At 40.3% G+C, this 12,787-nt stretch overlaps 1 protein-coding gene across 1 annotated transcript in view; it reads left to right on the top strand.

Annotated features, from left to right (window-relative positions):
• Positions 1-917: 917 nt before the first annotated feature.
• LOC104478246 (cadherin-7) overlaps positions 918-12,787 on the top strand; it is a 71,956-nt gene continuing 60,086 nt past the window's right edge. The window contains exon 1 of the mRNA XM_086742176.1: positions 918-1,127. Coding sequence (XP_086598302.1) covers positions 918-1,127 — 210 coding nt within the window. The remainder of the gene's footprint in view (positions 1,128-12,787) is intronic.

Below are 12,787 nucleotides of genomic sequence, written 5' to 3'. Positions count from 1 at the left end.
AAGTTTCACTGAAAACAGAAAATCACATTATCCTCTGATCTTTCTGAACATATTTGTATATAGGTATATAAACTAGTCTAACATACTTCTTACCGTGCCTGACATTTACTTTAGGAATGTAGTACAAATGAGTGAGGACACTCTGAGGGCTTTTTAGCTGGTCAGATTCAGATCAGAACAAATCATAACATCTGGTGTACTGTGACTAAAAATCAATCTCATTGTTCCGATTCATCTTACACTCCTTTATTTTACTTTTCACTCATATGGAAGAGAGTTAAGCTAGCATATGTCCTTGCCATTAATAGAACTTCCTGCCTGTAGCTGGTTTGTAATTGTATCATGGTAATGATGGCAAGTAAAGCAGACGGTAGCAGGCAGAGGAGGGAAAATCAAACCAAATAACTGCAAGTAAGTACACTTGCTTTGCTTATTTTAAAGAGAAAAAAATTCAGCAAATTTTGTACTGGGGAAACTGGTGTATTAAGAGAACAGTCACGAGAAAACTTTATAGCTATAAATACGGATGTATCAGCAGTAGTAATGCCATCCAAACAATCTGCTCTAAACTCTCAGAGACTTATTATGTAAACTCAACTATGCTGATGATGAGAAAAATAATAAATAAATATTTTTGATGCATTATGTGAAAGCTGCAAAGAATTTGCATTCTTTTTTTTTTTTTTTTATAAGAATTCTGACAACAGTTCTTGTCTTTTTCCTGGGTAGGTACCTACTACCTTTCTTTGGTGAAGGCTATTCAGCAATTGTGACTTCTTCCAATCGACCACTCCACGAATTAGTATCTCTGGACGCCCAGCTGACACCCTGCCAGAGGACAGAGCTACGGAGACAGCTGGAGTTGTACCTGCTCTCATCAAGGTTTTTTCTTTCACGGGAAAAAAAACCCCAAAAAGATGAAGTTGGGCAAAGTGGAGTTCTGCCATTTTCTGCAGCTACTAGCTCTTTTCCTGTGTCTTTCTGGGATGACTCAAGCAGAGCTCTCAAGGTCCAAGTCAAAGCCCTACTTTCAATCAGGGAGGACGAGAACCAAACGCAGCTGGGTGTGGAATCAATTCTTTGTGCTGGAGGAATACATGGGTACAGACCCACTCTATGTAGGAAAGGTAGGGGATTTAAACAAACTTTGGAGGGTGCAAATGTTTGCTTTTTCATGTGTTTATATGCTGCAACCTGAAAGGTGTAATTCTGTCAGCATGGTTAACTTAAGCCAGGATGAGACAAAGATTCATAGTTTGAAAAAGAAAAATGTTTAGCACTTCAAAACAGCAACACCTGATATTCCTGATTCCTCTTCCAATTTCCTTTAAGAACTCTACATATTAGCTATGCTTCCTTAAAGAAATACAATAATGAAAGTGTTTTACCACCACTGATACAAAGAAAATATTTTTTAACTAATATTTTTTTATGTAAAAATAGAGAAACATAATGATGAATGTTCTTTTATAAGAGCTAACAGCTAGTCCCAGAAAACAGAAGTTCTGTGTTATGCTGTTTGCTCCCTGAAGATCAGTACTGCTGAAGTCAAGAGAGAAAGAATCAGGCATCTGGGGGTGTGACAAGTAAAAAGAGGGCATGTCTACATTGCTGTTTTGCTTTGACGTTGCCTGGCTGGCAGATTGGCACCTTGGGGGCCTCACTGCCCTCTGTGCATAGCACAACCTCGCGGCTTTACCTTCCCTCTGACGGGCACCAGGCCAGTGCAGAACAAGCCCTTACATCAGGGCATCCCAAATGGCTCGTTTTACGCGCCTGTCGCTGCACATGGAGCGTGCTGAGCACAGCTGTGAATCCGGGCCTCAGCTCATTCACTGCCTTGTGCTGGTGGGTAATACGCTTCCCTCAGCAATTATGAAGGAAAAAAAAAACCTCTAACAAAAAACCCTCTTGTGTTTCTCTGTAACATTTATGTATAAACATCTTATTGAAAGAAAACTCAATTTTTCTATGTAATAGCAGAATCAATAAATAGTGTTTCTCATTAAAATACAGCAAATGCATAGAAAACAAGGGAGTGACAGCTTTTGGCAAAATGGAATGCTTACAGAAAAGGAGATGAAGTAATCTGAAATACACCACTTCATATATACGAGTGTGATGAATTTCAGCTCACTTAATTCGTCCTACTGAGACAAAAACCTTGATGTTTGTGTTAACAGTTAAGCACTTAGAATTTAATCATGCCAACTGAATAATCAAGTAAAATGAGGAACTCTTCTCATGATTACAGCTATGGTTGTGTTTAGGAGCTTTTCTGAACTAGGTCTGGTACATTGCACAACTGAGCCTTTAAGAAAGATACACTAGAATCAGAAATATCATCTTTTATTACAGCAGTCCTGAAAATTTTAGTTAAGTTTTATGTTATAGAGCAGTTTCCTTTCTGATGCCATGCAGCTGCTGCTTGGCTTTGTAAGCCTTGTCTTTTAGGCAAATTTGTTCTCAGGTTGGAGCTTCTCTTGTGCCTCTGGAAAGTGGAATATTTGACATTCTTGCCTGGTGTTAAAAAGGGAGAAGGCTTACAAATTAGAATTTCTCTCCTGGAAAAGAAGCATCTTTAAATACTTGAGACCATTTTTGATCTGTAGCAATTCTCATATTCATTCAATTACTGTATTATGGCCAAAGATGCTGTGGTAGAGCTACATTACATGATATTTGCATGTATGTGGTTATTTTTAGCTTCACAGTCTGCTCTTTCCTGTCCTTTACAGAAGTCCTAGCATTCAGAAGCAGATACCTTCTGAAAAGCAAACCTTTTTTTCTGAAGCAGTCTGTGCTCAGCCTGCTTTTGTATCGGCAATATGAGTTGTTGGCTCAAGAACTCACATTTGTACCAGCAATTCATTTTGTAGGAAAAGCAGGTAAAAATTTGCACTTGCAAAAGGAAGCCCATCTTCCTGGAAACAGCCCTTGCTGAGCATCGTATAAGATAAGACGTGCCCAGTTCCTAACCTTCTCACTGGAGAGGCTTTTTACTGTGTTGTTCCTGAGGTGCAATCATGACCAAAGCTGCATTCCCACGCAGGCGAGCAAAGAGGTGAAGAAGTGATTTTCTTTCTACATGTTAACATATTCTATGTAGCACCACTCTGAAGGGAGCAGCGGTTGCCTTCCTCCCCCTCTTCTCCCTTTAAAAATGTTGCTCTTCTTGTTTCAAATCCTTTGCAAGCAGTTAGGGACTAAGACGACTGAGATTTGGATAGGAAGGTGGTTTTTTTTCTTTTTTTTTTTTCTTTTCTTTTTTTTTTTTTTCTTTCCCCTGAGTGAGGAAGCTACAGCAAGCAAAGAGTTGGCATAACTCACTTCTCTCATCAAGTGAAGTGGAAGCAGCAACCAGACTCTGCCTCGTGTTCCGCAGAGTGCTCTGCTCCTGGGGAGGTCAGTCCTGTAGTGCCTTACATTCAGGATGCTTTGCAGGGTGCCAATATAACTGCACATCCAGGAACAAGGAACCTTTCCCCAGATTTTAAGGGCTGCGAGATAAAAATGCTTCAGAAACACTAAGGCAAATGGAGCTGCAATAGGGAATATTTTCTCCCTGCTACTATTCAATTTTACAAAGCCCTAGGCAATTCTGTTTGGAAGGCAGCATTCGGGGAATGTTACAGTTACATGGCAACTTGTTCAAGAGTCATGAAATACCAATGCTAATTCCATGTTCAGCATTAACTCTGTCCTCCTGGGTGTGTGCATTCTGACACTTTAATTACATGATCATGCAGGGTAAAATCCTATTTCTTTTAAATAAGGTAACAGGATTCCTATTCACCTCAATAAGACAAGTCTTTCACTTAAAATAATTTTTCAGTGTTGTCATGTTTGATTAACAAGAGTTCAGATCCTTACCTGAGGTATACTGCAGCCTTTCTTCTTGCATCCTTGACATCCATTTATTGGCAGAATGTTTTTTGTTTGTTTTTTTTTAAAATGTATTTATTTTCTTCAGGCAGCAGGAGCCTGTTTCTTGCATCAGTCTGAAGAAACCTCTGGAGGAGTTCCATTAGTTTTACACTAATAGGAGTCAGAGGTGACTGAGGTTTTTTGCCCTTTTTTTTTTTTTAATGTAGGTCTTTCCTCTCCATGATATGAATTTTAATAATCTTGGATTCAATCCTGAGTAATTCTGAGTGTCTCTTGGGAGGTGCTTAACATGTAATCAGATTGTGGACTGAACCGTGTACAATTTCTTTCTGTCTGTCAGCGCAGCATATGTTATGTTCACTTAAAGGGCTGAAACATTTAACTCTTTAGCCCATTCACCTGTTCAGATAGGCACTGTTCTCTTCCAGACATGTCATGTAGGAGATGAGGTAGTTAACTATGATGCTAATTTAGCTAGAAGCATAGGTGGCCTCTATTTTCTGGAAAATGTTTACTATTGTTTGGTAATGTGTTTTGTGAAATGCCTTACTCTGTATTTTCCATATAAATTACTTTAACAGAATCTATTTGGGCGTAAAAATAATAGTACAGAGCAGTTTTAAATGATTCAGTGCAAAACACCTAAAATTAGGAAAAAGCATATGCTATTATATTGAATGTTTGAAAAGCTGTATGCAATCTTGTAATTAAATTCTGTATGAGAACACATTGGCAAAAAAGGGGTACAGTTAAAGTAGAACTTGAAAATTTTGTTGGTATCTTCTTTGAATTTGTTACATTACCAAGCCCAGAGTTTGCTTTTGGTTGGGTTTTTTTTTTCTTCTGTTGGTTTTTTTTTTTGGGTTCTTTGTTTCTTTGTTTTTAATTTCATTTAATGTATTCTGCTGCAAGACTATCAGTCTCATCAGAAACATTATAATGACACAAAGTCTCAGACAGTAATCCTTTCATTTTTCTCATTAAAAAAAAAAATCAAAAGAAGCCACAAATAAACCTGAAGAAGTGAAACAAGGCTGTGAACTCCATGTGAGATGCTGATTGATGGCTAGCTTCACTGTTTTCTTTCGGATCCAAACCAAAGCTCCTTTTAAAATGGCTCTAAATTTAGGTATAGTTAAAGACAGGGACAGTTTCAAGCTCTTTGCTGAATTCAACTCTTTTTTTTTTTCCCTGAAACCTCGCTAAGGTATGAAGGACTGAAAATAAAAGAGAAAAAGACATAGGCTTGATTGAGCACAAACCCAAGGAGCTGATATTTAACTTTGAGAGGCTCACTGGTACTTCTCAAAAATAACACTTGGAAATTGAAGGTGCCCTGCATATAGTTATTGTTTATAATCTACGGGGAAGGGAAGCATACATCCTAATCTGCATTTTCTAGATGGTAAAATCAAGAAAAAGAAAGGTTAAATGAGTAGACCTAAGAGCATGTAGTTTGTTAGAGCTCACAGTCATTGCCTTCCAATTCCATTTTACCTGCCTCTTTGTTTTTCTTCTAACTATTTGAAGATAGAAAAGATAGTTGGATTCAATTTTCAAATATGGACCAAAGTGCATAAAAGCTCATATTTGCATTATTATTCTCTGGAGTAGTACAGAATGAGTGAAACATAAAAAAAATGCAGTGAACTTAAATATTTCCTAGAAGATTGGTGCATTAAAGAAAATCTACAGGTTTGCAGCAAGGCAGGATGAGGAGATGGCTTTTCAAGCAGCAAAATAACAAGAGACATATGTTGTTGATGGCATACAGAGTGGATTGGTTTTTCCAGTCTCATCATTTTGGAGGGAAGGAGGCCATGTAGGGGAGGATACTGTTTTTTTTGTGTTTGTTTTTTTTTTTTTTTAAAGGTGTTGGTGAATGTGTCGATAGAGTGACAGATTTATTCACATATGACATTTATCTGTAGTGTTACCTTATATCAAGCCATACAGATGTAGTCAGAAGTAGAACTCTTTTTTCTAGATCATAGCCTGACACTTTCAGATGTGTCTGATGACTTTTTGACTGACTTGGGTAATAAGTGTCTTTGCTAAAATACCTTAAGGCAGAGAGTACTGTGGAAGCGCTGGGCACTCAGACCTATGTGGGGGAATATCAGCTACTGAGAAACTGAAGGAACTTCATCTGCGATGAAAGAGCTGAGGATCTCTGAATAGAAATTAGGCCAAATAGCTTTTTTTCATCTACACTACAGTGATTTTACTGACATTTTGGGAAACGAAGAGGAGATGGGGTGAAATTACAAAGGCTAAATGTAGGTAAAAGAAGCTAGTCAGCCTCATTTGCAGATAGCGGAGCAGGAGGTAGGTCGAGTGCAATTCCCTGGAGGGCTCTGTCCCTCCTGCTGCCTCTGGAGGCAGCCCATGGGGACCTGCACTCTCTGCCCAGCCTCAACCTGAGGTCTTGCCCCTCCCAGCATCCTACACAAGATAAATGTTCACAACCGCTCTGCAAGTAAACTCATCACAACTATTCTCTCAGCTGAGAATAGTTATGGTTCTGCACAGATGATTTCTTTTTTTTTTTTTTTTCCCCCCCGAGTACTTTTGGGGAAAAAGAAAAACAAACCAGCTATTCTTCGTTTGTCTTTGTGCACGCTATGTGAAAAACAAAGATGGCCTAATAACTCAAACAGAAACTTATCCCTTTGTAACATCTTTTGCTCCTTTTCTATTTATGTTGTCTTTACTTTTAGCATAATCTTTGAAGCACTGTTGTTTTATATACTTCCCAAAGGCCATTTATGAAAGTGAAAAAGCACATCTGCTGTATTTCTGATATTTATCCATCTCATGAATTCTTTGTTGTTCTGGGCTATGAAAATTGATAACAGTTGACCTTTTAAGTAAAATGGGACATGACATTCCTGTCAATGTTTTTCTACCACCAGTGCTGCAAATGAAACAAACTAACAGACAAAATAGTCAAGTCCTGCTTGCCTGCTTTGTGGATTGAATAGGTCTTGGTGAGGGGACGCTTCAACTGTACAGCAGCGGTATGAATTTACCATCTCAGCTGGTACTGAACAGTTACTAGTACCACACGCTTTTCTTCACTGGGTAGTCACCGTGGGCTTTGCATTATTCCATGCTTTGCTTTATTTGGATTACCCTGAATAACTGAGAGCTGGCAATCTGAATATTTCCTACTTAGCATGCAGGGCTAAAGTGTCTCTGGGGAGAACAGTGAGATTAAGGCACACAGGAAGAATTATCCAAAGAGATAACCTCAAATCTACTGCTTTTTCCTTGTTGATTTCATTAGCCTGCACAGCTATACTGTAATTTCCTCTTTCCCTCTTTATAGGAAGTCATCTTCTCACGTAGCTGAATGGATACAGAAATGGGTTTTATGCCAGGGATTTAAAGTGAAGACAATTTCACATGCTTAAAGGCTAAAAGACAATTTGTATGTAATTTCATTATTAGAAGCGATAATAGAGTTGAGAGACTTATGATTGGATACTGAAGCAGAACATGCAGCTTTTTGATCTTATAGTATAATATAGAACATTGATCCTTAACATGTGGCATTACAGAAGAGGAAGGTTAGTGAAGGTGATGACAACATCTGTAAATTAAGTAGCCCTCATCACAGCTTTTTATTCAATGGCACAGCTATGCTATTTATATAATCCTGTAATATCAGTTCTGTGTTTCAGTAGACTAATGGGCTCTACCTGCAGCACTCTGCTATGAATTCATTTTAGACATTGTTTAAAGCTATATTTTATGGGTCTCTGACAAAATAGAAAAGCAAGAGTAAAAGCTAATTTTGCAACAATATGTAGATACAAGTTGCCTTTATGCTTGGCTAGATATCAGAAAATGTGTTCTTTTCATGAGAGCACGAGATTTACAGTTTTGATATCAGACAAGCTCATGCTGCTTCAGATGACTTTTTTTAGCCATGTTCTAACATTTCTTGTTTTCATCTGCTGAGCTTGTTTTTAGTCCTCTAGTTCACGCTATTGGCTGTCACTCAATATCCAATTTTACCTCTGTCCTCTAGTCTCACAGTTGTGTATTAATCACACTGGAAATACAGCACTGTAAAACCAGGACTACCAAGAACTGTGAGTATTTGCATTATTCTAGGTCTAAGGGAGTCCAGTCATGAACCAAATTCCCATTGTGCTAGGCACAGTGCAAGCAAACACAACCCCTGCCCTGAGGCAATGGTCTTGTAAGACAAGAGGCAATAGCAGGTTGAGAAGCAACGACAGAATCCAGAGAAATATGGAGAAGTTAGTCAACATCCCAAAAACAGCTTAAGAACTATAGCCCACTATTGTTCTTTGCTATGAAGACAGAATATATTTTGTTCTCAAAACGAAAATGATGCAACATTTTTAAATGTTATGGACAGAAAACAGGGAGTTCTTTCCTGCCTTTGTTTTCCATTCTTTATGGGTGACAAGTTAGTTGAAATTCGTAAGTGCAGATATATTTGATATCTATGGTAGTACAAGGCTACTTCTTTTTTTTTCAGACCAGTGAAGACAAAGGATATTTTTCCATTGCTTTCAAAAGATCTAACTGCATATGCTTTGAAGTTTTACATCTTGTAGCCTGCTAACATGCTACCTTTTCCATGTTGCCTTTTTTCTTATGCACGTACTGTTAGACATAAGTGTCTGGGCATTCATTCTATGTATTTAGTATTTTCAATGTGTCACAGTCTGAAAGTGCTGCCAGGACTGTTGCTGCCTTGTCACAATTCTCCAATACAATTTATTCTTTGCTCCGCACTATTTTTGTTTTTTTTTTTTTTTTAAATGTCACATTGCACTCATCAAGTTCCTTGTCTTTTTTTTTTTTCAATAATCACTTGATAAAATAGTACGTGTGTAAACATGTCAGTTTTTCAGTGCTAACTTTTACCAGTTAAGGGGAATATCTGGGACAACATATTTAGAGATCCCCAAAAAAATCAAGGAATGGTTCCTTCATGTTCAGTAAGTTGGTTTTTACATAAATATACTAGTGATAAGTCCTGAAAAATCTCTACAGTATTGTCGTAGTTCAGGCCTGATCAGGACCAGACTACGCAGTCTCTATCTCACTCCCCCCACCTTCCAAGAGAACAGGGAGAGAAAATATAAGGAAAAACGGCTCGAGGTTTGAGATAAGGACAGGGAGAAATCCTTAAAGTTACCGTCACGGGCAAAACAGACTCGACCTGGGAAAAACTATTCATTTATTATTACAAACAGCAGGATAATGAGACAGAGAACAAGATAACCACCCCCCACCCCTCCCTCTTCCCAAGTGTAACATTGTCTCTACTACCTTCCCCCCCTGAGCGGCACAGGGGGGGAAGAGGGAATGGGGGTTGCAGTCAGTTCATCATACGCTGTTTCACGCCACTGCTTCATGGTTAGGGGAAGAACTCCTCACATTCCTCCCCTGCTCCATCGTGGGGTCCCTCCCACGGGCCACAGTCCTTCGTGGAACTGCTCCCGCATGGGTCATCTCTTCCACGGGTGCAGTCCCTCTAGAACAGCTGTCCCAGCGGGCCCTCCACAGGCCACAGCCTCCTCCAGGCATCCACCTCCCCCAGTACGGGGTCCTTCACGGGCTCCAAGTGGATCTCTGCTCCTCCGTGGACCTCCATGGGCTGCAGGGGGACAACCTGCTCCACCATGGTCTTCACCACAGGCTGCAGGGGAATCTTGGCCAGGAGCCACATTACTCCTCCCCCTCCTTCTTCACTGACCTTGGCGCCTGCAGCCGTTCCTCACAACAGGCTGGTAGGTGTCTCTAAGGATCTTTTTTTACATTTTATTCACTTCTCATCTCCTCTCCACTTCTTGCAGCTGGGCTGGACCTAGTCGGGCCCAGTCAGCTGCCTGGCGAGAGGCCAGAGGGTGAGGCCTCAAGGCCCATGAGGCCTGCGCCTCCCCCTCTGCGCCTCTGCCCCCGCTCAGCTTCTTTGTATCTTCTCTTCTCTCTTTTTTTTTCTGTTTTCCCATTCTTAAATACTTTATCGCAGAGGCTTTATCACGAGACATTCTGCTACCAATCGGCTCAGCCTTGGCCAGCAGCGGGTCTGCCCTAGGCCCGGCCGAGTCCACTGAACAAAGGGGAGCGACTTCTAGCGGTTTCCTACAGAAGCTGCCACCTTAGGCCCCCCCTCACTAACAAAACCACGACAAGTATAGTCTTTTTTTTTCCTCAGCATTATGCACTTCCCTGAAAGAGGAGGCTGAGCCAAGTGCTAATGGTGGAACTACTGAAAGAAGAAAGAAGTTAATACACTAGGTTGCTTACTTCTCTCAGAGTCTGTTAGCTACTTTATGCTACCAGTATCTTCTCTGTCATTTTTGCACTGGAGGAGACACTTACTGTCACGTAAATTAGAGACAAGTAGCTCTTAGAAAAAGCAGTGGAGTTTACGCTGTTAAGAGAACCCTAATTCAGTCCCAGCTGTCCAAACCATGGTGATGTTATGAATGCCAGCCTACAATACGAGCAGAAGTTTGAGAAGGTCGTAATGCTTTGTCTCTCATAACTTCAAGTCTGTAAGAAGGAGGCCTAGACAGTTAAAAATAGGGGCGTTTGGTTCACATGATGTTAAAAATATGTTGTTGTCGTAGTTTAGCCCCGCTCGGGATGAAGCTATACAGTCTCTCATTCGCTCTTCCCACCCTCCGAGTGAACAGAGGAGACATAGTATAATATAAAGGTTCAAGGTTTAAGAGAAGGACAGGGAGAGATCATTGAAGTTACCATTACGGGCAAAACAGACTCTACTTAGGGAAAATTATTTATTTATTATTAAAACCAAAGCAGGATAATGAGGAAAAGAATAAAAACAACTTTCCCTTACCCCCTCCCTCTTCCCGGACTTAACTTCATCCCAGTTATCTCTACCTCTTTCTCCCCAACCAGGAGGCACAGGGGGGAATAGGAAATGTGGGTTATGGTCAGTTCATCACATGTTGCTTTACGCTGCTCCTTCCTCCTCGGGAGAAGAACTTTTCACATTCCTCCCTTGCTCCAGCATGGGGTCCCTCCCACGGGCTACAGTCCTTCATGAAGTGCTGTGGAGTGGGTTGTTTTTCCACAGGGTTCAGTCCCCCAGGAACCAGCTCCCCCAGCGTGGGCCCTCCATGGGCCACAGCCTCCTTCAGACATCCGCCTGCCCCTGCATGGGGTCCTCCACAGGCTGCAGGTGGATTTCTGCTCCTTCTGTAGACCTCCTTGGGCTGCAGGGGCACAGCCTGCCTCACCATGGGCTGCACCATGGGCTGCAGGGGAGTCTCTGGCAGGAGTAGCATTACTCCTCCCCGTCTTTCTTCACTGACCCTGGTGTCTCACAAGAATTTCTTCATAATGGGCTCAGGCAGACGCCTCTCAGGTTCTCTTCGCATGTCCTCTCTTCACTTCTTGTGGCCAAGCTAGGCCGAGTTGGGCCTAGACAGCCAGAGGCCAGAGGGTGGGGGCCACAAGGCCCACAAGGCTCATGCCTCCCCATCTCTGCCCCCCGCTTGTGCTTCTTCACTTCTTTTTTTTTGTTTGTTTTTCCCCTTCTTAAATACTTTATCTCAGAAGGGTTATCACTGAATATTCCACCACCAATTGGCTTGGCCTTGGGCAGCAGCAAGTCTACGCTAGACCTGGCCGAGTCCACTAGACAAAGGGGAAACTTCGAGCAGCTTTTTGCAGAAGCTGCCACCATAGCCCCTCCCTACTATACAAAACCAACACAGCTATCAACACCTAACTATAGATCACTTGACCTCAGCCTATAAATAGGAACCACCTTAAACTTCCCAGGTTAAGTGTAAACTTAGCCAATGAAAAAGATCAATTGACAACAGAAGAACATATTATGAAAAGATGCTGATTACCAAAATCAATAAATATGCACATAAAATCATACAATATATTTAGAATTAATTATTGCAGGTATTTTTGACTCAACTCAAAAATTACTACCGTTAATATTTCCTTCTATACTAATTATTTACTGGTGCTACAGCCCAGTGCTGTTGCAAAAGTAATATTGTTATTTGCACAAGTGTAAAACACGTAGTACAGCGGTAGTACTCTATAAATAATGAACAATATAGTGAAGAATAAACACTATTTTATCTTTCAGAATAATAGGAATACCAAGACAAGTACAGCTCTTTTGCATGTAGTAGTTCATGTACATTACTCACATATCAGAAAATACAAAATATACTTACTGGCTCAGACTTTTTCAGAATGCTTCCTTGGAGAAAAAGGTAGTTCTAAACATTTGAGAAGAAGGCAAAAATCTTTTAATATGTGTTGTTTATTAAATTGTGCTGTTCATAGCATAACTAAAGATTCAATCCAGAATTTTGAGATCAGTTCTACCAAATCTAGGAGACCATTTGAGAATATTAATTTTGGCCATTTTAAAATTGAATTTTTAACTGATATTTTATTCTGTAGGTTAGTAAAAGAGGAATACGAAGGACTGATTTACAACAGGTAGCAAGATATTCCTGATTTTGGGAGTGAAGAAACAGTGGCTTACTTTCACAGAGTCATTGAGTGTTCTTAGAGCACTGAAGGCCTTCGTTATGGTGTTTTATATGGGTGAAGAGAATGGGTAGATGTTAAGAACAGCTAACGACAGTCCAACATAATGTTTTACCTACATCACAGGAGACTCTTTGGCTCTCTCTGAGTAGAAAGAAATAAATTTAATGCCATTTTCCAGGTAATATAAGGAGATTTTGCTGCATGAATTCTACAAAATGTTATCGTAGTCTTACTGTCCCTTTCAGTTTTCCTGTTTCTGTAAATCAGGAGAAATTACCTTGAGGACTATAAACACATGTAATTTTGTTGCTGTGGAGTGCATGTGAGAAGAATTGAGCCCACAAAGTTATTT

This window comes from Chlamydotis macqueenii, chromosome 2 (assembly GCF_036417535.1).
Source record: "Chlamydotis macqueenii isolate bChlMac1 chromosome 2, bChlMac1.mat, whole genome shotgun sequence".
In the NCBI taxonomy this organism is placed as follows: domain Eukaryota; kingdom Metazoa; phylum Chordata; class Aves; order Otidiformes; family Otididae; genus Chlamydotis; species Chlamydotis macqueenii.
This window is presented reverse-complemented; position numbering and strand designations above follow the sequence as displayed.